Source organism: Agelaius tricolor, unplaced genomic scaffold (genome assembly GCF_023055355.1).
Source record: "Agelaius tricolor isolate 1412-34295 unplaced genomic scaffold, bAgeTri1.0.p SCAF_1, whole genome shotgun sequence".
In the NCBI taxonomy this organism is placed as follows: domain Eukaryota; kingdom Metazoa; phylum Chordata; class Aves; order Passeriformes; family Icteridae; genus Agelaius; species Agelaius tricolor.
Window position 1 is genome coordinate 110,999,078 of NW_027269261.1, and position 24,880 is coordinate 111,023,957.

The 24,880-nt window shown below is 44.4% G+C and overlaps 1 protein-coding gene across 2 annotated transcripts in view; it reads left to right on the forward strand.

Annotated features, from left to right (window-relative positions):
- Positions 1-441: 441 nt before the first annotated feature.
- Positions 442-24,880, forward strand: part of TFAP2B (transcription factor AP-2 beta) — a 31,927-nt gene continuing 7,488 nt past the window's right edge. Inside the window, exons 1-6 of one of the 2 annotated variants that reach the window (XM_071447436.1) lie at positions 486-566; positions 4,378-4,404; positions 5,729-6,187; positions 11,314-11,374; positions 19,375-19,594; positions 22,120-22,238. In XM_071447436.1, the coding sequence (XP_071303537.1) occupies positions 486-566; positions 4,378-4,404; positions 5,729-6,187; positions 11,314-11,374; positions 19,375-19,594; positions 22,120-22,238 (967 nt within the window). Of the gene's footprint in view, positions 567-4,377; positions 4,405-5,728; positions 6,188-11,313; positions 11,375-19,374; positions 19,595-22,119; positions 22,239-24,880 lie in introns of both variants that reach the window. The other variant, XM_071447427.1, reaches the window with a different exon arrangement.

A 24,880-nucleotide genomic window follows, 5' to 3' on the forward strand; every position in this document is an offset into this window, starting at 1 on the left:
ACTCCTATATAAACTAACCAGGTTAGCGTGCACATGTGCATATGTAACATGCAGTCTCCATGTGCCCACATGTGGAAGAATATATATAATTTACATATCTAAATGTGGCAACTAATATGTCTATACATGGGGAAAAGTTGCCTGTTCAGAGATATACGTGTGTGTGGGTGCCTGTATGTGTAAATCTGTGATGGTGCAGCTCTGTGTGCGTATATATTTTATATGCCTGCATATAAGTCTCTATATGTGTGTATATGTCTATATCTAGTCACATATATGTCCGTAGCTATATGTAACTGTGTAACAGATAATGTTTTTTACTATCCCATTGAGGTAGGCTTCTGCAGCCTATTGTTTCAGACAACAGATATAAGTTGCGATGGAAGAGGAACGTCGGATTTGGTGTCTGTCCCCCATTTCCAATTATAGATGGATCATTACAGACAGAGAAGTACTGAGAATCCAGACATCTGCTCTTCACATGAATGCACTCACCTCCTAGAGAACAGCCTGCCATCATGCTCTGGAAACTGGTTGAAAATGTCAAGTATGAAGATATCTATGAGGTGAGTATATAATATGCATATGAGTAAGAGAGTATATGTATATTTAAATATACATCTAGCATATAGATACAGGCATGGCTATAAAATGCATATATAGCTCTACATATACATCCAGGCAGAAATAGAGACATACAGCAACACACACAAATGTAGAGATGGGAAACAGAGAGTAAATGCTTAAATGCTTATTTATTTGCATATTTGTATTCAGCATGCCAAGTCCTAAACTTTTTATTTTTTTTTTTCATGGAAAAGCTGTTTGATGCGATTTAAAACATCAAAGAAATGATCTGGGGATTGGAATGAGGCAACTTAAAGGCAAGAGTTTGATTGTTTAGACCTCCAATTATATATAATTCGATTAAATATGGACAAATGTTGAGGAAAATTTTTAAACGAGAGAAAAAATAGAAAAGAAACACAATCCGGTATTCAGGGACTGGATGAATTTCTTTCTTTTATTTTTTATTTTGCACTTCCAAGCTCAGATCAACCCGAATATGGATTTTTTTTTTACTATTGTTTTTTTCCTGTTTTCACCATCGGATATGTTTTTTACGGCTTTTTAATACCTCTGCACCCACAGATAAGATGTGCATGTGTACATATACTGGCATTAATTAAGCGGCACATACATTCTTGTGCGTGTGCGAGTTCACACGCCCGAACCGATACAGTCAGAGGCAGCTCCGCATAGTCCGCGGACTGGAAAAGTTGTGAGCTTTATCCAGACCTTATTTTCGAGGTTAAAAAGCAAACCAAGGGGGGAGGAAAAAAAAAAAAATCACAGCTCAAACACTGCGAAACCTTTCTTAATTTTGCACGGTTTCCTGAGCCGGATCTTTCCTAAACGGGCTCCGCGAGTGTGCTCCTTGTAAGTTAAACTGGCGTGCGGGATTTTCTCAGAAACGAGGGGAAAAAAAGAAAAAAAGAAAAATCTGAAAAGATGAGCGAGGATGGCGCTCCACAAAAACAATATTCTAATTTTTTTTCCATTGTTTTTATTTTTTAATTGAGTGGGAGGCGTTTTCACGGCGATCATGGGGGGAGCTTTTCAGAAGGGCGCAATCCGCCACCTCCAGCACCGGAGCTGCTCCGAGGGGAGGCGGCCGGGCAGGGACCGGGGACCGGGGACAGGGAAGGGACCGGGGGCAGGACAAGGGCCGGGATGGACTGGGGGCTGAGCAGGGAGCGAGGATCGACCAGGGGCTGGACAGGGACGTGGCAGGGTCTGGGAAGGGGCTGGGGATCGAGCAGGGATCAGGGACGGAGCAGGAACCGGTGATTGAGCAGAGGCCGGGAAAGGACTGGGCACTGAGCAGGGACCGGAGACAGGGCAGGGGCTGGAACCGGACAGGAGCCGGGGAGGGACCGGGCAGGAGCCGGGGAGGGACCGGGCAGCCACCGGGGACCGGCAAGCAGCGGGCAGGGGCTGGGTACCAAGCAGGGAAGGGATTCCGAGCCAGGGGCTGGCTGCTGGGCAGGGGCCGGGGATCGGGCAGCGGACGAATACTGGGGAGCGGTCGGGCAGGAGCCGGGCAGGGCTGGGGTCGGGAAGCGGCCGGAGCCCCCCGGGAAGCGCCGTCGGGGCCGCCCCGTCCCCAGCCCCGCCGCAGCTCCCCTCCGGGAGAGCCTTGGCACTTACAGAGGGGAAACTCCCGGGAAAAGCGCAGGAAGAGACCGAGGGAAGGTACAGCTCCGGCTGGTCCCGGCCGGAGAAAGGACGGGATGGAGGGAAGCGGGGAGGGGAGAAATGTCTCACTCCTAAAAGCTGCTGTCAGGCTAATTACCATCGGCAAAAGCCAGCATTTGCAGAAGGAGCAGAGAATGAGCACACACGTGTGTGTGTGTGTGTCTGTGTGTCTGTGTGTGTGTGCGTGTCCCCGCGTGTCCCCAGCCCGCTGAGCCCTCGCTGCTTTTCCCTCGCCGTCTCCCGGCACAGCCCGGCCATTGTCTCTGCCCGCAGCAGCAGGCGACAGAACATCTCCCGTCCCTGCTGCCGTGGGATGGGGCTTTTTTCCCACCCTGCTTTTGATGGGGGGGCCTTAAGGCGCTGTGGATTTACGGACACACACACACGTTTGTACGTTGCCGTGGGAGAGAAGAGCTGGGGGAGCGGTCGGGTGGGATTTGGCCGCGGGCAGGGTGGATCCTAACTAAGGGATGCACTCCAGGGCATTTTGTAATGCCTAGCCTCGCCAAAAAAAGAAAAAAAAAATTGTTGTCCTTTTTTTTTTTTTTTTTAAGGCCTTAACCCCTCTAGATTTATGTTAAAAATATTTCTCTCTCTCTTCTTTCCGATGTATAATTAACAAGACGATGGTAGAGGCGTCTCAGCCACTTAAACTGAATCTGTTCTTAAAACAAAAGTGTGTGTGTGTGTGTGTGTGTGTGTGTGCGTGTGTGTGCGTGTGCGTGCAGGGGGGGCAGCTCTGGGAAGTGCGAGTCTATTTAGGAAGGAACGTAAGTTGAACTTTAACAGAAATGGCAGACAGTCCAGTTGAACGGGTTCCTGCAACATCAAAAAGGTTTTATATCGCCCCTGGCTTTGCCTCAAAACTATAAATTTACTATCCTTTAAAATTCACTCCATGCATTTCACATTTGGGTGGAAATCGGGAGATCTGTGTACATATATATTATTTTTTTCATATGAGGCAGTAGAAAGATGATTCAGACAAAAAAAAAAAAAAAAAAGTGGAGCCCAACAATGCAGATTCAAGTATTTATTTGGCTATTGCGAATAAATATGATTTGTAACACGCACCAGAAAGTCTTAATCTTCACTGTAAATAGACGTATGTTAGAGTGACTGCACATTTCTTCTTCCATTCCTTTAAAAATTACAAAAAAAAAAAAAAAGAAAAGCCTCTTTTTTCTTCATTATTTGCTTAAAAACCCCAACACCAAATTGCGAGAACAAAAGCACCAAAGGCAATCAATTCCTCGTATTAGGAATTTAAAATTAAATATATATTAAAACGAAAAAGAAATATACTTTTCTCCTCCTCCTCCTCCTCCTCTTCTTCTTCTTCTTCTTCTTCTTCTTCTTCTTCTTCTTCTCCTCCGCCTCAAGCATTGCTTCATCTCGCTTCCTTGCTCCAGCTCAGCAGTCTCCACTTTCCGCATCTTCCTCCACTCGAGTTAATTGAAGTTCTGCCTCTTCCTCGCTAAACTTTTTCCCCCCTCTCCCTCTCCCCAAACTCTGCCTCTGCCAGCCCCCTTCGTCTGATTACATCTAGTAATTCTCCACTGAATGAACGTCATTTACAATAGTAGGGGAGCTCTCGAGCTGGCTGCCAGCTTCACGCTCCATTTGGTCCTGCATTCTCCCTTTAAAGTAGTCGTGTAATATTAATAGTCATGAATATCAATTATTATGAGGCGGTGTAGAGAAGGAAAGGGAGGAAGGGGTAGCGGAGCAGTCTGAGCCTAGCCTTGGGTTGAAGAGGATTGTATTTGGGAGCTCAAAGGCAAAAAAAAAAAAAAAAACCAACAAAAAACCAAAACCAACAAAAACCAAAAACAAAAAAAAAAAAAAAGGAGGAAAAAAACCCCGAGAGGGAGGGGTAAATCATATATGTAGATAGAGGTTTCCAGGCTCGGTTTTGGGGGCACTGGTCTTTTTTTTTTTTTTTCTTTTTTTTTTTTAACCTTTTTTTTTTGATGGATAGACTTCGAAATATCTCAAGCTGTTCTCCTGTGTCCAACACGTCCCTTTGCAGATCTCCTTGATATTTTTTCCCTCCAATTGTTAGTATTATCACCATTATTTTATTTTTAGCTATTACAAGACTTTTTTTATTTCCAGATGTTAGTCCACACCTATTCCGCCATGGTGAGTTTGGATCCATGTTGTACTAGAATTGCATGTTCTCTCTCTCTCTCTCGATCTGTTGTGTCTCTCTCTCCCTCTCTCTGTCTTTTTAAACGCCTTTGGCTTGGTAATTTAGCACAATAATTGGAGGAGGCTTGCAGCTGCTTCTCCCTTTTTGCATTGTGTGTTCCCGATTTGAGCTAGGGGAGTCTGGGGGGGAGAGCAGGGGGAAAAAGAACTTTTTTTCCTTGTTGTTTTTCTTTTTTTTTTTTTTTTTAAGCCATGTGTGCCATTGCTTGTGGGGGTTTGAACTACACTTTGTGGAATAGATATTTTTCTTGTTTACTTTAACCTCGCAGCTTCAGTGCGTTGGAGTTGGACAAAACTCCTCTCCCACCTTTTCTCTGAAGCCTCTACACACTCCCCCCACCCCCTGTCCCCCCCACACACCCCAAAGACTTTTCATTACAATTAACCCCCACCCCATTCTCCGGAATATAATATTGGAAAAGGAAACAAAAGACACTGGAAGTTGCTGCAGAAATCATAGCGTCTGGATGTTCAATACCGATGTTTCATTTTTATTTTATTTGATTTTTTAAAAAAATTATTTTTAAGGGGTAGACTGTCTTCCAGCAAAGATTCCCTGTAATTTTTATTTTGCCTTTCTTTTTAATTTTTTTCTTTTCCTTTTTTTTTTTTTTTTCTTTTTCCCAAGCCCATTTTCACTCAACTTCTCACCTCGGAGTCTTCCGAGAAGTGCAACTTTCTTTTTGGGCTTTTCCACGTGAAAATGGGTTGGTGATTTTGAGTTACAGGACTTGAGCAGAGGGAATAAACAGATGTTGGGAAACTTTAGGCAGGAGAAGGGGTGGGTTGTCTGGATAGACGGGTGGTTTGGTGCTCTTAATTTTTTAATGTTTTCTTTTTTTCCGCTTTGGTTTGATTTGAGGGGGCTGTGGATTGGGAATTATACTACTGGTCTGAAATTGCAGATCGTACATGTATTTGGAGCACTAGTCCTACATTTTTAATTATGACATTTAGCAATTCTCCCTCACACCCCCTCCCCTTCCCCCTCCTTGATAGTTCCTGGGAATAGGCACGACGTGGGTGCAAAACATTGGAACATTTCTAATAAGTGGAGGGAGAAGGGGGCACATCTGAATCCCACTTTCCAGCTGTTTGCATCCTATTTTATTTTATTTAACTCCGGGGTGAGTTTGTGCTCCTTTTGATTTTTCGTGGCGGTTTTTTGGTAGTTTTTTTTTTGGTTGAGTATTTTTTTTCCTAAAAAAAGTCCTCTTTTTTTGTCGTTGTCGTTTGTGTGTCGTTCCGCTTGTAGGACCGGCATGATGGAGTGCCCAGCCACAGTTCCAGGCTGTCCCAGCTGGGATCCGTCTCGCAGGGACCCTACTCCAGCGCTCCTCCGCTCTCTCACACCCCATCCTCGGATTTCCAGCCGCCTTATTTCCCACCCCCCTACCAGCCTCTTCCTTACCACCAAAGCCAGGACCCTTACTCCCATGTCAATGACCCCTACTCCCTAAACCCCCTGCATCAGCCCCAGCAGCACCCCTGGGGACAGAGGCAGAGGCAAGAGGTGGGATCAGAAACCGGGTCACTGCTGCCACAGCCTCGGGCCGCCCTGCCCCAGCTCTCGGGACTGGACCCCAGGCGGGACTACCACTCAGTACGGAGGCCAGATGTCCTCCTGCACTCAGCTCACCATGGCCTTGACTCCGGCATGGGGGACAGCCTTTCTCTGCACGGCATCGGACACCCAGGCATGGAGGAGGTCCAGGTAAGGCACCGCGTTTCTTTCTCCTGGGCAGTGCAGCTGGAGCCCCCGTCCCCTGGGCTGGGAATGGCCACTGAGGGATTTCCAGCAATATTGTTGTGGGTTGCCATTCTTTTTCCACACCGGTTTTGTAACTGTGGTACTCCCCCTCCCTCTTCCTTTATTTTTCTATTTTTTTTTTTTTTTAATAAGAGAATGTATTTCCTCGCTGTCACGCACAGGCTCTGCTTTATAAACCCTCCCCTACATGGCAAAGCAGCAAAGTGCAGGGGGAAGGCAGACATGCTGCTCGAAATATTCCACGTGTTTCAAAAGCTGGCAGAGTTCAAGCTTGGCTTTTCAAATTCCAGTTATTTCCCATGCAATCTCATCTTCCACTCCCCTCCACCCTCCCCCTCCTCCCCCCAACCAATTTCCTGCCGTTCAGAGATTTTGATGAAACTGTCGAATTACTACATTTTTCATCCGGGAGAGAGGGAAATTATAAACCAAACCCAAATCAAAAGCAATAACTGGTGATCAGGAACAAGTCCCTTGTCCGTCCCCCCACCCCCTTATTTGTTAAGTGTGCTTGGTAAGGTAGCGCTGATTTTAAATAGTTTCATTCCCGCTTTTGGATAACAAAGGAGTTTCGCCGGGCTCAAAGCACAGTATTTCCCAGCTTTCTTCCATCCCACGCGAAACTCATCATCACGTGTTATTCCCTAAAAACAGAAGGACCCTTAACAGCTTCGCTGCTGGGGCGGTCTGCACCTTGCTGGAGCAGGGCATGGCCAGCCCGTGGGGACCCCCGAGGCGGGGGCTGGAGCCTCCAGGGTCCAAATCCTGCCTCAGGCTCTCCTAATCGGGATTTTTGGGGTTCCCCTCCATGCGTTTTTATATTTTTTTCCCCCAGATTTCTTTATCATATATCAAATCTGTATATGCATTTAGTCTTGAGATAGATGAAGGTATGGACCACCGAATGAAATAACGACTTCAAAGTTACAGAAAGGGGAAAAGAAAAGGGAAAAGAGGAGCCGGGAAGATAAAAAATAGCCGTGAAAAAGGGATGCTGCTGAACATGAGAGGAAAGAGCGGCAGGGAAGCGGAGGGGATGCATTGCTTTGGCTTGAGACTTGTCTTAGGGCTGCACGGGAAAATCCCCGAGCTTTTCTGGGGTGAAATGTTTTAGAAAAAGAAAGGTTTTGCTGTTTGGATCTGCTCCTGCCTCCGAGCTCAGTGACCGTCGGGTCGCTGCTTTCTGCGGGTTTCCGAGGTGGCTTTGAGACCTGGGGGCAGCCCCGGCCGCCGCGGGTGCGATGCGCAGGTCTCGTCTCGCATTCCTGGCTCAGACAAAGTGGTTTGCAAGTCAAGGCGAGTTTTACCTCTGTGAATGCAGAAAGCAGATCGCTCTCCTCCTTTCTCTCTGCAGCCGATAGGCGTTAGGGACTGTTTGTGCCTGGATATTTACACTTTCCCCAAAGAAGAGCCGGTAATTGTTATGCTTTTGTGAGAAGGAGAGTAAAACAGAGAGGGGAGGAAAGGAAAGAGATAAAATGAGAAGAAAAAGATAAAATGCAGAAAGGACGAAAGGAGAGAGGAAAAGAAGAGAAGATAGTGAAGAGAGGGAAAGGAGGGGAAAAGAAAGGGAAAGAAAGAAAGACATAAAGAAGAGAAGGGAGAGAAGAAATAATAGGAAAGAAGGAGCTCAAATAAAGCAGTTCCCCATCCGTTTCCCAATAAAACATCCCTTCTGCGGGAAGGGCACTGCACTGGCAGAAAGTGCCTCCCCTCCATGCTCTGGGGGCACCGGGGCCACCCGCGGCTGCTGCCCGGGGCTGGCGGGGCCAGGGTGGGTGCAGTGGGATGGGGATGCGATGGGACAGGCGAGGCTGCAGGGCTGGGGTTTGGGCATGGGGTACTGAGACAGCAGGAAATGAAACCGGCCCTTCATTTCTGAAAGTTTGTTCCCAGGCTGGGGGAGGAGGGGAAGAGGGAGAGGAGGGTATCCCAAGGAGAAACACGTGAAGGAAGAGGTGTCCAACTGCAAGTTAACGCAGGCAGGAGGGAAAGCAGCCCAAAACTCACTGCTGCCACTCAGCATTTTCTATTCTTGTCCTACCACTAGTGACAGATGAAGTTGGGCAGTTTTCCATCTTGATATTTAACATGGATTTATTCTAGATTCGGGGAACCTTTTCTAGCAACAGGAATTTTTATCCAGGCAATGTATACACATTATCCACCATCACTGGATATAATTTTCAGGAAAGGTTTCAAATACTGGAGTTTTTATCTTACTTCAGTTGTCCAAAAAGTTGAACGGATATCTAGATGAACAGTTGGATAAAGATGTTTCTCTTTGCTGTAGCTTATGCATGTCTGATCAAATATGTGCCATGAGAATGGGCTGGGCTGAGGAGAAGGAGGCAGAGAAAGAGAGTGCGTGACAGAAAGAAGCAGTGGTTATTTTATAAACACCAAATCCAGTCCATGTGTGAGCCATTGTCCAGGGCTAGAATTAAGTGATTGTAACACGATAGCGCTCTGTTATTGTAAACAGGACACTCTGTATTGCTATTGCTGCCCCTCTCGAGAGGAATTTTCAGTCCGCGATTTACAACCTTCAGACAGGGAACAGAGAAGCCAAGACCTCCTTATTGAACAAAAATTTGCATCATCTAATAAGGACTCTGAAAAAAAATCCACCTTTGCACTCACAGATATTTTTCCCACCGGCTGGGTTAAAGTAGGATTACAGTAATAAAGGATTCGATGGAGAAAAAATGGAGGGGGAAATTCAGGCTCTGTAAACTCTTTGAAGGAAAATATAGAGCTCAGTTTTCAAGGTTTTCACTCAGCTGTATCCGCAGAAGTTGAATAAGGTGGTTATAGGTAGTACTTAGGAAGCTTCACGCTATCAGATTATTGGAGGAGGGAAGGGAGGGGAATCTTCCTCTCCAGATTTTCCAAGTATATCTGGAAACTCATCACCTTTCCCCTCCCTGCACACACACCTCCGCTCCTCCTCCTCCTCCTCCTCACTCACGCTGCTGCTACGTACTAGCTAGAGACACGGAAAGTTAAGTTGCACCAAAACACCCAAGTCTCTTATAAAGTAACCCCTGGTATCACTTTTAACTAAAGAAGTCTAGTAATTAAAAGTCTGAGTTGTTTTTCCACGTTTCCGCATGCAGTCCTAATTAAATCTTTACGATCCTCTCTGTGACTATTAACTGCCAGCATGCTGAGCGAATATCCTGTACAAAAACCCAGCAGGAGGGCGTAATTAGATAGAAAATCAGACAGGAGTCTTCTCATTAACTACAACAACTAACCCACGTTGCTGATGGAGCGAGCTGAGCGCACGCACACGCATAAAGGGTGCGCGCCACCATCGACTCTAGAGATAAGGTGAGATTAGGAGGAAAGATAGGGGGGAAAAAAAGAAGAAAAAAGAAAAAAGAAAAAGGGAAGGTGATGTTTCACGTTTACCTCGGTTTCTGTGCCATCGAGGTGCGCCAAGCTGCGCTCCAGCAGGCTGCAGGATTTGCTCATCATCCCTCGTTGGGAGCTGCTCAGGGAAAGGAGGGAAGACTTTGTAATTTTATTTTGTGCCCTTTAGGTATGTAGCCTATTGATTATGAGAGAGAAAGACAGACACAGCCATGCCCAAACACAGCACATAAGGCACAGCTCTGTTTGTGCACTCGTTTGAGGGTGGATTCAAGGTAAATGAAGGGAAAGCTCTCATAGAAAATATTGTTCCATCGTATTTTGGGGAGATGTAATTTTCTCCTAAACCACATTCCATCTGGAATGTCTCCGCAGAGCACAGAGACGGAGATAAGGGCCGGATCCGAATAAGCTCAGCTTCTCGGCATAGCAAAGATAAAGTTAAAGTCATGGTGAAGTGATTCATTGCTTTGCTGGAAAGGTGCTTTGCTTATCAAGGAAAAACGTGACAACTCCCCAAATATTCAATAACACTGAAAAACCCAAACTCTTTAGTAATAGCAATGGGAAAAATAAAATAATAAAGCAAATAAACCCAAAGGTCCCCCTTTACCTCAGAATTTACCCTAAAACGGAACCTGTCAGAATTCTGCTATAAATTGTTCTCATGACACCACTTCGTTTTCAGACATGGTTTTACTGTGCTGAACACAGGCTCAGCAGTATTTTTGGTTTGTTTGGGGAGGTTTTGTATATCCCACTTTCGTGTTGAGAAATGAAACCCCACATTTGCTGTGTCCTCTGTGCCCGTCTTTGTTCTCTTCCCTGCTAAAGAAGTTAATGCCATAATAACAGGTGTGCTCCTCGGCAGGCTGGAAAGAAAGGGGGGAAAATGGGGAAACAAGGCTTTGAAATTCGGAGACTTTTTTTTCCTAGGCAATCAATTTGATGGTTCATACTTTTGATAATGTGTATTCCTGCTCCTCCCTCCCCGTCCCCACTAATTCAGGACATGGAAGCAACCTCGGGAGCTGTAAATCTCTTTCTGCTCGTCCCCTGTACGATGTGGGCGTTGCACAGCGCTCCGAAAGGCTCAGGCTTTAATTAAAAGTCCATAATGTAAACTATGATATATAAAAAGTAAATGGCCCTTGAATTAGTAAGATGTAGCAGGGTTAAACAAACAAACAAACAAAAAACGACAAAAAAAAAAACAAAAAAAAACAAAAAAGAAAAAGGAGGAGGGGGAGGAAAGGGGAGGGAGCATTTAAGTTGTCCTTAATCGTATTCATTTATGTCATGCAATAGATCTTGCAGATGTTGCCAAATTGCCACATTTTCAAAGGAAGAAATGTAAAGCTTTATGGAATGCAAAGAAGTCTATGTGATATCTATGTTTTATAAGATAACAAAACCAGTATTGCACCCCATATGCTTCACACCTCCTTTTGTTTTATTAGAAGACTATATAATTTGTAAGAATTTAATTTCCTTGTCGATTGGGGGAAATAATAATAACAACAATAATAATAATAATAATAATAATAATAATAACAATAAAAAAATCCCTCCTCCCCTAGTGAATTAATATAAATGGAAATAACAGGGACTCCAGTTTGGAATGACATGATTTATGTACGTGATTCTTTAATATCCAGTCAATTTGAATAGTGATGTTTTTATATCCACAGTCAGTTGAAGATGCCAATAACAGCGGTATGAACTTATTGGACCAGTCTGTCATTAAAAAAGGTATGGATTATTCCAACAAGCTAGACAAACTTTTACTGTGTAGCGATATCTTCATGATATATTTTGACTTTGGGGCAATGAATTTCTCCGGGAAGCAGGCACCCATGGCAGCAAGATGAATAGATTATTGGATCAGCAGATAGAGTGAAGGGATAAGACATGAGAAAGGAAAAGTTTATATATCCCCGCCTCCCCAGCCCTTCAAAGGGTTTAATTACACGAATCCTCTCTAATGGGGCACCCCGTGCTCCAACGCAGTTTCCACCGCCCCCCTTCCCTCCCCTTCTCCCCCCGATTCTCTTCGGTGGGGACCCCTTGGCTTTTAATGGGGGAAGGGGTTGATTCCCTTTGGGGCTTAAATGCATTTCCCAGGCGAATCAAACGCGGAGAGGAGAGAGAGAGAGATGCCCATGGAAAGGCAGACTCAGCCCTACGAGATTCCCCCCTTCCCCCAAGATTCCCCCCTTCCCCGTGCCCATTTTTTACATCTTTCTACATATGCGCCCATGATTTAGTGCAACTGCAGAATCACCCCATACTGTTAAAGCGAATGTGATATTAACAAATGTTTGCAGTCTCTTGTACAGCTGTAAGCAAAATAATTAACTAATTAAACTAATTAAATGTAATTACAATAACTCATTTTGGGCGTATTGCAGCTGCTTAATTTTTTTACATTTCTCTGACAGTCACTCGAAGATGCTTGGCGATTAGTGTTGTGTTATGCTGATAGACATTAAACAGACCACACGCTGCAAATGGAGGGAAAGCTATCTTTAATTATCTAAGGAGTTTCTATTTCTAGATTCAATTTTAAGTAGCAGAGATGAGGTTTAAAAACGCTGTCCCTTATGCTTACTATCAACGGCACTTATCTCCAGGACCTTGTTATTTGTCAAATGCGCACAAATAGTTTAACAGCGACGATTTTCTAGGATGTAAAGCAAAATAACAGGGAGGGTGTTTATGTAAAATGTGTTGAAGGCAGCATGAGGTCTTTCCGTGTATTTATTGTTTGTTTTGTTGTTGGTTGTTTGGGGTTTTTTTTTGTTGTTGTATTTTTTTTTTAATTTAAATACCCATGTACGTCTCTCACACACAAGATCAAGGTCTGGTTATTTGAGTAAGGACTAATGAAAACTTGAAGACCATTTGACAGCACCATTTATGACTATTGGTCGAAAGGTCGAAGGGTTTGGTGGTTTTTTATTAAGAAATAGAAAGTTACTTAACTTTAAAAGGAAAAAAAAAAAAAGGGTTGCATGTTTCTGCTTTTTTGGTTCAGTTTGAATGTTTCGTGGTGTTTATACTCAAGGTCTGTAACCTGACGGTTTCTGGTTGTATTTTTAACTTTTTTTTTTTTTTCCTCACTCTCCTCCCTCTTCCCCACCCCCACTTGACACCTCATACACTCCCTCTTGGGTGCCTTTGATTAATTGGCACTTGATTTGTGGTCGAGAGACTCCTTGCTAAGGTTGTTCCATGACGGTCTTTTGCAGAATACACAATCCAAAATACTCTATTTTTTTCTTTTCTTTTTTTTTTTTCTTTTTTTTTTTTTTTTTTTTTTTTCCCCTTTAACCCGCAGCCCGCCTGTGTCTCTCCCTCCTTCAGCTGACGAGGACAGCGCAGAGATTCCATGTGCGTGCTGGGTGGTGCAATTAGACAGCGAGTAGCACTAGAATGTCAATGCCTGCAATTATTACGTATTAGGTAGAGGTTTTTATATGCATTAGGCATATATTTAGGTGCGCTTCGTGTGTGTGGGCATTGCAGCGGCCCCAGATGGAGCAGCTGCTGCCCGAAGAGACCCAGTCCCATCTAGGTGGGATTACTTGTGCCTATTTGCAGCCAGAAGAGATACTCTGAGTTAACACATGATGAACAGGAGACACATGCTCTTTGGAAATAAGGTTACTAAGAAAGAGCCCGAGATGCATTTGCAACTCTTTAAAAGTCACTGCAGCAGCAGCATTTTCTTCCTTAGAAGTAAGGCTGAGATCCAAGAAACTTTCCAGCATAAAGGAATATTGTATTATTCTTTCATTCCTTTTTTTTTTTTTTTTTTTTTTTTTTAATTTTTGGCTTTTTGCACAGCGAGTTTCCTGGGTGCAGAGGAAGAGAAATGGGTAATAAATAGCAGGTCACATTTGTGGCAGTCAATATTTAATCAGGACGGGGGAAAGAGCAGCACAGCATTCAGTATCAATTTCGCTTTGTTCCCTGCAGTTTGTAGCTGTGAGGGTGTGCTTTGAAACAAGAACAAGTTATTTAAACTCTGCGAGTCGTTCTTGCGGGCAGATGGCACGGATAGATGGACAGACACACAGGTATTGACAGATTTTTGTGCAGTGGAGCACTCCTGTGGCTCATATTCTGTAGAAGAGGATTGCAGGGGGTCTGCTCCACCCAATCTTAGCTCAGGGCCTAAAATTCTTTCATTGCAAAGTACTGGGAAAAGTATGATGGGGATTTGAAGCCTAAACTTAATTATATCACCCAGGCTGTGTCTGTTCCTTTATGGCCTCTGAGGCCTGCAGAGAGAATTATGTCTCTATGCAAAAGGTTTGCCAAAATATTAAGGAAATTATATCGGGATTCATACACGGCTATTGATTTATCTCACGTATCGATCCCACACAACAGCTTACATATACCCAGGCTCTTGTTATGTTTGCTATCCGAGCTTACTTGACATTTCTGAAGTAATTTAGTTAAGAGGAAATGAGTTGTTCCCAGTAGAGAGAGCAAACGAGTGGAGTGAAGGTAGCCAGCGTGATAAATGGCTCTTTCATTTGGAGATCTCCAGAGCTCGTTTAAGGCTAATTTTCTGTATTAGCCCCCTTTGAGCTATTAATGCAATAGGCAGGGACCGTGGCCCCTTGTCTCTTAGCTGCCCCATTAGAGCGAGCATTAAGCTACCAAGCCTGAACTCCGCCGTGGTGGTGGTGGCGCTGAAATAATGAAAGGTGCTTTTTAAACTCCCCTAATCTAAACTGGCAGAGGGTGGTTAATACGATTTGAAGGGGGCTGGTCAATGAACAATCAATAAACTAATAATGAGAAGGATGCGGTACATTAACAGCCTAAAAATCCAACGAGACATTAAAAAATCATCTTTAACTCCCACTTCCATTAAGATTTGGGTGGTGGAAGTGGGAGGGAGGGAACCAGATAAATCATCAAGATGATAATAATCACCAAGAACATTAATAGCAGATTCAAGTCAGCTTTCAGAGCTTACCGGCTGCACGTTTTGAGGCCTTTCTCTCGATTTTTGCTGAAATGAAGAGAAGTATTGCCATGTGTCAGGAATAAAAGATCGGGTCCCCTTGTCAAACGCTCATCTGAAATTTCCTTGGCACTCTCTATGGTGAAAGAAGTTGTCTTCCTGCAAAACCTTACAAGGCCTGAGTCCCAAGTTAATTTTTTGTGACTCTGGGGCACAGTCAGTGACCTTAAAATTATTCTGATGTATTTATTTACTTTCAGCTGTTTCTGACGATCGTCTGCACACTCTCATCTGATTTAGCATGAAAGGCCATTTTAACTTGAAGACCTTAGTTCATGGTCTTGCAATCACGCTCCGTTGTTCCTCCCATTTTAAGGAAACACATGAAAGAAGGTGTCTTAACCTTTTGTTTTTAGCTGTTAATAATCCAGCACGAGTTTCCTGCCCACCCCTCGGACCAGCTGATCAATGATTAACTGAGAACCACTCTGGCCTCAGTTTTCAGGTGATAGATGTGGGGCCCAAGAGATGCTGCTTCAATGCCGCTCGGTTTCGTGCTTATTCCCGGGTTACCCACTGAACCTGAGGATCCCCTTTAATTAAATGCAAAACAGTTTCGAGGGAATACATTCCACCTTGAAATTCAGCCCCAGCTTTCGGTGGGGGAGAGGGGCTGGAGGAGAGCAGGGGACGAGGGGGACAGAAGGAAATGCGAGATGAACGCGCACTTTTTGTGTTTGTTCCTTAAAAATTAAGATAAGATCCGGGTCTCTTCAGTTGTCAGCATCTGAGGCGCTGCTCCCGGACGTTTTAGGCTTGGCTCCTGAGTCAGACCGAATCACCACTTACAGCAAAGTCCTGTTGTTAGCAGGGATAAAGAACTTCTTACTCATTTAAAGCCCAGGCAGACTAAAAATTTTGAAAGTAGTTTGATAGTTTATTAGTAATTAGGTTACCCACGACGTTTTTTGGTAAGAAACACGAGAAATATTTCTTCTGATTGATAATTTAACTGACTCTTCGACTACGATATTATTCAGCTGGGTTATTGCAATGGTAGCCATAGTTTAAACCCTTATTGAACAGCTGTTTGCAGAACATAAGTCTATTATTTCTTTAGTTTTACTGTCGTCAAAACAGCTTTTTTTCACCCCATCTCCGCTTTGAGAGCATTTTCACACGTTTGTGGCGAGCAGCCCAACAGAAAACCACCACCAAAAAAAAAAAAAAAAAAAGAAAAAAAGGAAAGAAAAAGCCTAAAACTTAATGTATGCACAGAAAATTGTAAACATGTAAAGAACTGAAAGCTTCACGCTGAGTTTCGCCATGCTCCATTTCCCCACCATTTCCTGCTGTCGTTCTAAAGCGATCTCACTCATCTAGAGATCCCGTTTGCAGGAACAGTATGCTTATAATTACTAACAAATCAAGCGGCTACTGTTGCTCTCCCCGTTTATTGATAAGCTGAAGAGAAATGGAAGGGGGAGAAATGACAAAGAGGCTGGAAGTAACCACAGGAGGAGAGAAATAAAAAAAAAAATAGAGGGAAGAAAAAGAGATAAAGGGATAGAAAAGGAGAGGGGGGAAAGAGACAAAGGAGGTAAATAAGGAAAGATAAAAGAAGGGAGAAAGCAGAGATTTTGAAAAGGGGAATTATGTATTTGTGAGTGCTCACACACACGCAGCAAGTAGAGTTTGGGAGTGAAAGAAAATCGAACAGTTTCTGCTGGGGATGACAAGAACTAAATGGGATAAAGTGAAAGCAGGGGCGGTGGGGACGCTGCGTGGATACGTGTGTGTTATTTTCTGTGTCATTTCAGCAGTTGTGGCAGTCCCTGACCAACTGGGGAAGTTGACATTGGCTAAAAATACACTGTGCATTCGGGTTTATTTACATAGGCGCAGGGATGTGACACATGCAGCCGCACGCACGGACGCGGAGATCTCCTCACCCACAAAAGCTCCACGTTCTGTTATCTCTGCTGATGTCTGGGCTGTGCCTGAAAAGCTCCAGCCATGATAAACATATAGATACGATATAGATAGAGATAATTCATTCCATGGCAAACACGTTTTTTTGAGGCAGCATTAGGTAATTTACAGAAGATATAGAGCCCAGATAGAATAGATCTCTCTGAAGCTATGAAATTGCAATAGATATGCTTACACCGCCTGGCAAGCCTCTCAGATGGGTTCAGAGCTATCAGGCTCCAGCTGATGGGTTTGTTCATCCCGTCCTTTTCAGGGAAACACTGCTAGGAAAAGAAGCTGAGGAGCTCTCGGCATAGCAGGGAGGGGAGCCAGCCTGCTTCCCAAAAGCAATTTGCAAAGGGGGGGAAAAAACCACCGAGCACGTGAAAATCCATAATTCAAAGGTTAACTAATGTAATGAGTGCTCCAAAAGGCCAGAGCGAGCGGGGTGAGGTACATTTAAGCATTGCACGGGTCCTTCTCTCTTTAGTGAGTTTGGACTAAGATCAGATGTTCGTGGAATTGCTGCCTCTTGTTTAATTTCTCAGTTCACTGGACAGTGACCTGATAAACTGGTCACTAAATATAGCCACGGTAAAGGTGTACTCGAACCACAGAGCCCGTGTGCTTGTCCCAAGGAAAAAAAAATGCCAGTCATGAAAATCTGTCTGGTGGCACTGCTTTTATCCAACATTTTTTTTTTTTTAATTTCTATTTTTTCTACCTGACGCTTCACTCAGACAGATCATTGTGCATGAAACAAGAGGTATATTTATGTATATTGAGGGGGAAAACACAAATACAATTTCTTGGTCTGCTGGTACTGACTCTGATATACAAACCAGTCTTTTCCTATAGAATCAATGGCAAAAAAATCCTAATAATATCAACGAAAGCGGGAGCGGGCCTCTAACTCTTTTATAACTATTTCTGAGCCATTCTCAAACTATTTGAAACCACCTTTATGAGCTGCATAAAGTGCCTAACTAAAAATAATAGAGAAATAGGAATCCATTTCACTTTCCGATTCCCTGAAGTCAAGCCACTCAAAATAATTTGTTTATACTGGAGACTATATACCAGGCATTCGAAGCAATATGTATATCTAAAATCGACATGCCTTTTGGTTTTTAGCTGTTATAGAGCTTTTATTGTGGGGGTCTGGTCTGGCAGTAGGAAATGATCTGCAATAAAAACAGTGAAACACGGTTGTGTCTATTCCATGCACTGAGGTTATAAAATTGGCAATTGCCCAGTAGTTAGCACTTGGTAATATATTAGGATACCCGATCTTATTGTTTAGCAGCTCCAGACGACTTAAATATCCGCTCAACCCTAATGGTTTGATTCTCCAGATATGTTGCAAATAAACAGGGCTTTTATGACTTAACTGACATGTATTATAACTACCTAAATAGCTGGCATATGTGCATAATAGAACCTTATTATTTGCCGAATTGGTTTTGCAATTGATTGAGTGGAAAGGGGAGATTGTGGAGCAGTATCTGCTTGAAGAGGGTGTGTAATCAATTAGTCTTCTCCTCTGAAACATGCCCGCTGGACTGCCAGGGCTCTCCCACCAGCGAAAGCCCCAATTTCAGCCTATATTTTCTATAAGGAAACTCGTGTTGCCGCAGATCCGAGAGGAAGCTGCAGTAGCAGCTGTCAGCTCTTATTAACTCCTGCATAAAACATACCTTAAGTATGGTTTGTTATCAATTACTTGCAGAAATGAAACAACTGGGAAAATGCAGCGAGGCTCCCTATAAATTAAAGTGATTGGGTGATTGATTAGAGCACCTGCTGTAAATCATAACAGTTACACACAATTATGAGGGAGTTATTTAAGTTCATTTGTAAACAAAATTCATGTCACGGGGGAATTGCTCTCAGTTTTAGTTCAACCAATTTTTTTTGTTTATTTCTGAGTGTGTCTGGTTGCTATTATAGGAATTTGTTCGTTATAATCCCTTGGTTACTCTTAAAATAACCTCACTGGTTTCTCAGAGAAAAGAAAAACTTATTTTTATCTTGGAGGGAACAACATGGTTTTATTTTGTTTAGTTTCACTTTATCATTCTCCTTTTACTTTTCCCTATAACTACCTTTAAATACGTGTTGCAGTAACTAAATCAGTTTTATTTAGGGGCAGGAGAGTTCCTTCTAATTCACGGACAGCACAATATGATCAGAGTGGAGAGCACCATGGTTAGACCAGATATTTTTTTCCTGGTGTTCATTTTTCTGAAGGAAAAGACTCATTTTATTTCATAAACTAGACTTAATAAAAACACAAAGCAATAACAGAGCTGTCTTCTCATTGCTGTATCCTCCAGCCTTGATACTTATTTAAGACAGCAACTCCCTTTGTGTAGTGAATTTATTCCTGGCTCAGCTTAGCAGTAATGGAAACATTAGCCAAAAAAAAGTAAATTTTCCTCTTTTTTTCCCCTCCAGAAAGGCGCTGTCCGTTGTACAAAAGGCATCGGGGGGCTCTGGGTGAGACACAGGCTCAAACCCGAAAGTTGCCAGGTGCTTGCCAATATGTATTTTATTTCCCAATGATCAAACCCTGCATAGAGGCTGTACTGTACCACCCTTCTCTCCATCCATCATCCATGGAGCACTTTCCTAGAGGTTGGGGGAGCAGCACCCTTTAGGTTGCTGGAGGTAGCCAGAGATTCAAAACTCCCTTTCATTTTGCTGTTCTGTGCATGTCAGAGAGACTGTGGTTACCCTGTGCTCCTTCGCGGCCTGATGGTTTCTCTCTCCCCTCCCTCCCCTTTTCTTTCTCCAGTTCCGGTTCCTCCAAAATCTGTTACTTCTTTGATGATGAATAAAGATGGCTTCCTGGGTGGAATCTCAGTCAATACCGGAGAGGTGTTTTGCTCTGTACCTGGCCGCTTGTCTTTGCTTAGCTCAACTTCAAAGTACAAAGTAACTGTGGGAGAAGTTCAGAGACGCCTTTCCCCTCCAGAGTGTCTGAACGCGTCCCTCCTAGGAGGAGTTCTTAGAAGGTAAGAGGCTGGGGCAAACGTGTGCATGTGTCTGGGCCTCCATGCATGCACCAGAAACCCTTGGTCAACTGTACAGATGATTTCAGATGTGCATTGATCCTACTGTCAGAGCCTGCGCGTGTAATGCTGGTGATAAGGCAAAAATATGCTGTGTTTAAACATTGGGATGAATATATGGAGAGTAGAGAAAGATTTGGCCTTGTTTAGCCACAAATGAAGGAACTGAGACAGAAGGACTTTCTCCTTGTCCTTGCACAGACCTTCTATCTTTTCTCCTCCTCACACTTCTCTCTTAGAAAGTGGACAAAATAAAATGCTCTGATGGGCTTGTTTCAGGCTGAACTGCAAGTATTTCAGGAGCTGATGTATTTCTAGGGATTTCCTAGATAAACCCACGAGGTTTGCTCTGTATGGCAGTAACGATCAGGCAATTATGTCAATTATGACGCGTGGTGTCACACAAGAAATTGGCAGGGATCTGATAGGCAAACTATAAGGTAGGCAAGAACCTGACTAAAGAAAAGCCACCAACAGGTAGCCCTGAAAGTCAGAAACTTTGTGCTTCATACAGAGAAAGTTGCTGCAGCTCACACCTGGTCTAGAGGCCTTTGCTGCTTAATATTTGTGCAAATCACCCACTAATGTCCTGGTGGATTTTGAGGAAGACCTGAAAATAGTTGGCCATGCTGGTACTGAAGAAAGTGAGGAGCAAGGAATAACCTTGAGGTTGCCACTCCCTCATAAAGAGTGGGAGACTGGGCTTTCATGTAGAAGCAGCAAGAATTTAAGCTCTGAGGCCATTAGCTGGAAAGGCTAGCAGGGAGAAAGGGCTTTTTCTTCTTGGCAGTGCCTGAGGGACTGTGAATTGTCAGCTCGGCTTGTCTGTAAGAAAGGTGAGCTCAGGCTCTGTCTCCAGTCACAACAGGGGAGAAGCCAGGAGGTTACAATATGAGGAACCAGTTCACACACTCAGGATGAGGGAGTACAAGATTTCATTATCTGTGTGTGAGGTAGACACCAGACTGGAATAAAAATCCTAACTGTTAAACAGAGACAGATGCATGCAAATTGACAATGAATAAACTTCAGATCATGTTTAAAAGTTGCTGATCTTAGAGGAGGAAATATCTTGAAAACTCCTATAGCAGCAACTGGCATACGTTGGCTCTCAGGTGCTTTAAAATAAAGTCGATGTTTGGGGTTCACCCCTTGCCCCCGCAAAAAATTCTGTGATCGCGTCAAAGGCTCTGGATCCGTGTCTGGAGATGAGGGAGAAAGTTCTGCTACATCTGGTCAGACCCAAATACCCACGTGAGAATTGGGGTCTCCTAAAATAGCTGCTGTTCCATGTGAATGTCTGTAATCATTGTTCAGCTGCCAGGGAGAGCAGCAGAGATTTTTACTTACAGATGCAAACCTGCCTGCTCCTTCTGTACAGCTACAAATGGAGCAGGGAGAACATCTGAGAGATGCTCTGTAGAAAATAGAATTACCAAGGTAAAGAAGCATTATTATTGGACTTCAGCAGATTTCTGGACGTGGCCCAAGCCATAATTATTGGCTGCTGCTGACTTCAGTTCCTATCTTGAATCTAAATTTTAAACAAGGTTTTGGTTCAGAGCAGATGAGACGTAGAAAGCTGCTCTCTTGCAATTCTGCCATCCAGCCCTATTTACTTCGATATAAAATAGTGGGAAGCCAGTCTGGCTTCTCTGTAGTTCCTGATTTCCTTTCTCTAAGTGCGGCTTCTAATTCTTAAAGAAAATTTTAAGTAAGAATTAGGAGAGTGTTGGGATAGACTTTGTTCCTAGGTGCCAAAACTCTCCCTAACTTCGCAGGTGGCAAGATTTCATCCCTGGGGGTTTACATATGTATGGGCGTTCGAACAATAGCTCTGAATTTCTCACTCGCCCTTTTATTGCCCTTATCAGTAACCTCCGACAGATATTCCAATCTTCCCCCAGGCAATCCATTCCCTCTCTATAACGCACCCTGCCTCAGGTGAGCTCTTCCTCTCAGCATCGCCTCCTCGCACAAGAACACGCTCACAGGAGGGAAACAGTTTAATAAATATCTCCCTCCTCTTCAATTTATCCACAGGCGCACACACACTCCCTTCGAACTTTTCAGATTTTTTCTTTAATCCCCTCGTCTTATTCTGGCTCTTTCCTGGAATAACAGAGGGTTTAATCCTCCTCTACCTTCCTGCCCATCCCTCTACTACATCTTAATACAAGTTGGCATCATACCCACCTGCTCTCTAGATCAGGACCTTTCCATTAATTATTGCTGTTTGGCGTTCTTTGATTTCCCTGGATAAAATCGGGAGAAAAATGTGTTCATCCCCACTTCTACCCCTTGGGTGAAATTAAGAAAATCCCAGCAAACCCGAGCAGAAATCAACACCCCCAGAGTCCTTCACGTCGAGTGAAAACCCTCCCAGGCTTCGCTGTCTGCACAGACTAAACGTTTCTTCCAGGAACACTGCGGGGTTAATCACGATGTTAATTTCTTTGCAATTCTAGAGCCAAATCGAAAAACGGGGGGAGATCTTTGCGAGAAAGGCTAGAAAAGATCGGTTTGAATTTACCAGCCGGCAGGCGTAAGGCCGCAAATGTCACTTTACTCACCTCCCTGGTGGAAGGTAAGCCGAGGCTCGCAAGTCCCTTCACACCCCTGCTCTGAGCTCCTGTCTGACATTCACAAAGAAACCCCACAAAACAAACCCCAAAACCAAACAAACCATAAAACCAAAACAAACAAGCAAACAAACAAACAAACAAAAAAAATCAATGAAACCACCAACTTTTGGGATCAGGTGGGAAAACCTTGCAGAGATGAAAATCAGGGTGGGTTAGGAGGAACACCGTCGCGGGTAAGGATCCCATTCCCAAAAATGAAGTCACTGGCTGGAGGATCACTGGTTCCTCTTGGTGGCAAGAGTGAGGGAGTGTGTCCGTGTGTGTAGGTGTGGATATGTGCGTGTGCATTTGTGTGCATGTGTAACTCTGCAGGGCAGCCCCACTCCTCGTCCTATTCATTTCCATTCTGTGATCTCTGACTCCAGATCTCCATCCTCCTGATAATTCGCTCTCCCTGAGCTGATTTATGGCCACCACAAGATGCTCAGTGAGGAAAAATACTGCAAAGTTACTTTTATCCCCCTTTTTTGGTAAGAAAGCAGAGAATTTAAGAGTAGCAGAGCTCGATTTCCCTTAAGGTGGCTGGAGCTGAACAAAGAGACCAGCTACTCCTCAGGAAGGAGAGAGGGAAGGGCAGAATGAAGTTTCAACTCGACTAATGTAATTTTAGTGGCCAGCGTGTTTCTTTGATTTGTTGTTACTGTATCGACAAGGAAAACTTGGAGCGACTAATAAGGGTTATGCGCGAGTTTATGCTAAGAGAAGTTGGACTTCCTCCAAAAGAAACCTAACAGGAATAGTATGGATGCAATTATGAATTATATGTATCTGCATTACACACACACACACACACCGAGAGGTGTATAAATAATCCACTTATCTCTTCTGCGTATAAAGCGAGCACAAATATTTGCGCTATATATTAACTTTTCCACTCTTTTGATTGAGTTATGTGAGCGACACGACCTTGCCGCTTGCAGAGCTGGAGGAAGGCTCGCAAAAAGAGGGGTGGGAGTTCCTCCTCCCCCGAGAGTGCAAGGCTCAGGGTGGGTTACGGGGTGTAGCTATGGAAGGGGTGAAGCATTTCGGGTGCCCCTGAGCGCCCTGTTAGCGCAGCTTGACCCCCACGGCGTGTGTGGAACACCGTGCCCTCTGCTCGCAGCAGCACCAGCCCCTCCCCGAGGCTGGTGTGAGGTTCAAAAGCCGGCGGGGTTTCGTGCAGTGATGCTAAAATCTGTGTCAAGCGTGCAGCAAGGTGTACATTCCCCTCCTCTCCCCTGATTCCCTTACAAATCAACAGTTTGCCTCCAGAGAGTTCCCTCCTTTTGGAAGAAGCTGCACATTATGGAGTTTTATCTCCTTTTTCCTTTTTTTTTTCTCTTTATTTTTTCACCTCCTTCCTGCCAGCAGCCAGGTTTAGCAGAGCTGCTCCTGCAAGGCCAGGAACAGGAGCGCTCCGGTCGCTCCCGGCCCGCGGTGCCCGGGGGCTGCCCGGGAGGAGCGTGCCCGGCTCGGGAACCCCCCCTCCAGGCTCTGCCGGGTGCCCTGGCCTTCATTAACCGGTTTGATGATTAGCGAGAGCCATTGGAGAGCAGGAGATGACGTTGGAAAGCAGCTCCGGATGGTTAAAAATAACGCGGTCCTGGAGTTATTAGACATACCTGCTTGCTGGAAATCTTCCCCCTCGTCCCTCGGGCGATGCTTTATAGGGTTTAACGCTTTATTCTAGAGGGGCTGAGCTATAATCTGGTGGAATCCCTCTAGAGTCTGAGGGGTTTTTTTCCCCCCTCCTCTTTTCCTCCATTCTGCAGCTACTGTCTTCTTCTTGTGGCATGAAGTACATCAGTAGGAGTTGGATGACACAAACCTCTGTAGGCAAGAAACCTGAAACCAGGCAGGCAGGGAAAGTGAATTAGAATTAGAGTTAGAATAATAATTATTTTGTTCACAGAAAAAGTTGCCATTAGCTGTTATCTTTCCAGCCGGCAGACAAGAGTTCTTGTTGCATGATGGTCAGTTAAAAATGCAGATTTTTAAATTGCCATCGGGCTAAATGCAGTTATCTCCATAATTTTACAGATGTGGTGATAACTGTGATAATGATGCAAGTGCCCTGTGTGTGAATAAATTGTGTCTATAACGTTCCACAAAGAATTAACATTAACTAATTAATAATACATCCACATCTGTAAAATTTTGGACAACGATCTGAGGTATTGAAACAGGAATGTTTCTCTGCTCTTTAGAGAAGTTTGGGTCCTTAGTTTTTCAGGATTTGACCAGCTTCCTCTTGCATTTTTCCTCGGTCCAGTTAAAGTTTTGTGTGCGTGTGTGTGGTGGGTGTGTGTGTGAGCTCTTCCCTCCGTTCTGCACAAGCAGCTGATGGGTACAGACCCACACAAGAGTGCAAAGACAAACCCCATCAGCTCAAAATCTGTCCCATCGACTTCTGTCCCCAAAATAGGGCTGGTGGGGGGAAAACACACCACTGGAGCCTGTCCCTGAGGTGGAAGGGGGGATGAGAGGTTTCCAAACACGGCTCAGAGGGGCTGCTGTCCCCAGGGGAGCCGCGGGCTCCGCCCGGTGTCCCGGCGGGTCGGAGCCGCCCAGCCCGGGGCCGGCGCTGCCCGGAGGGGTAAATTCC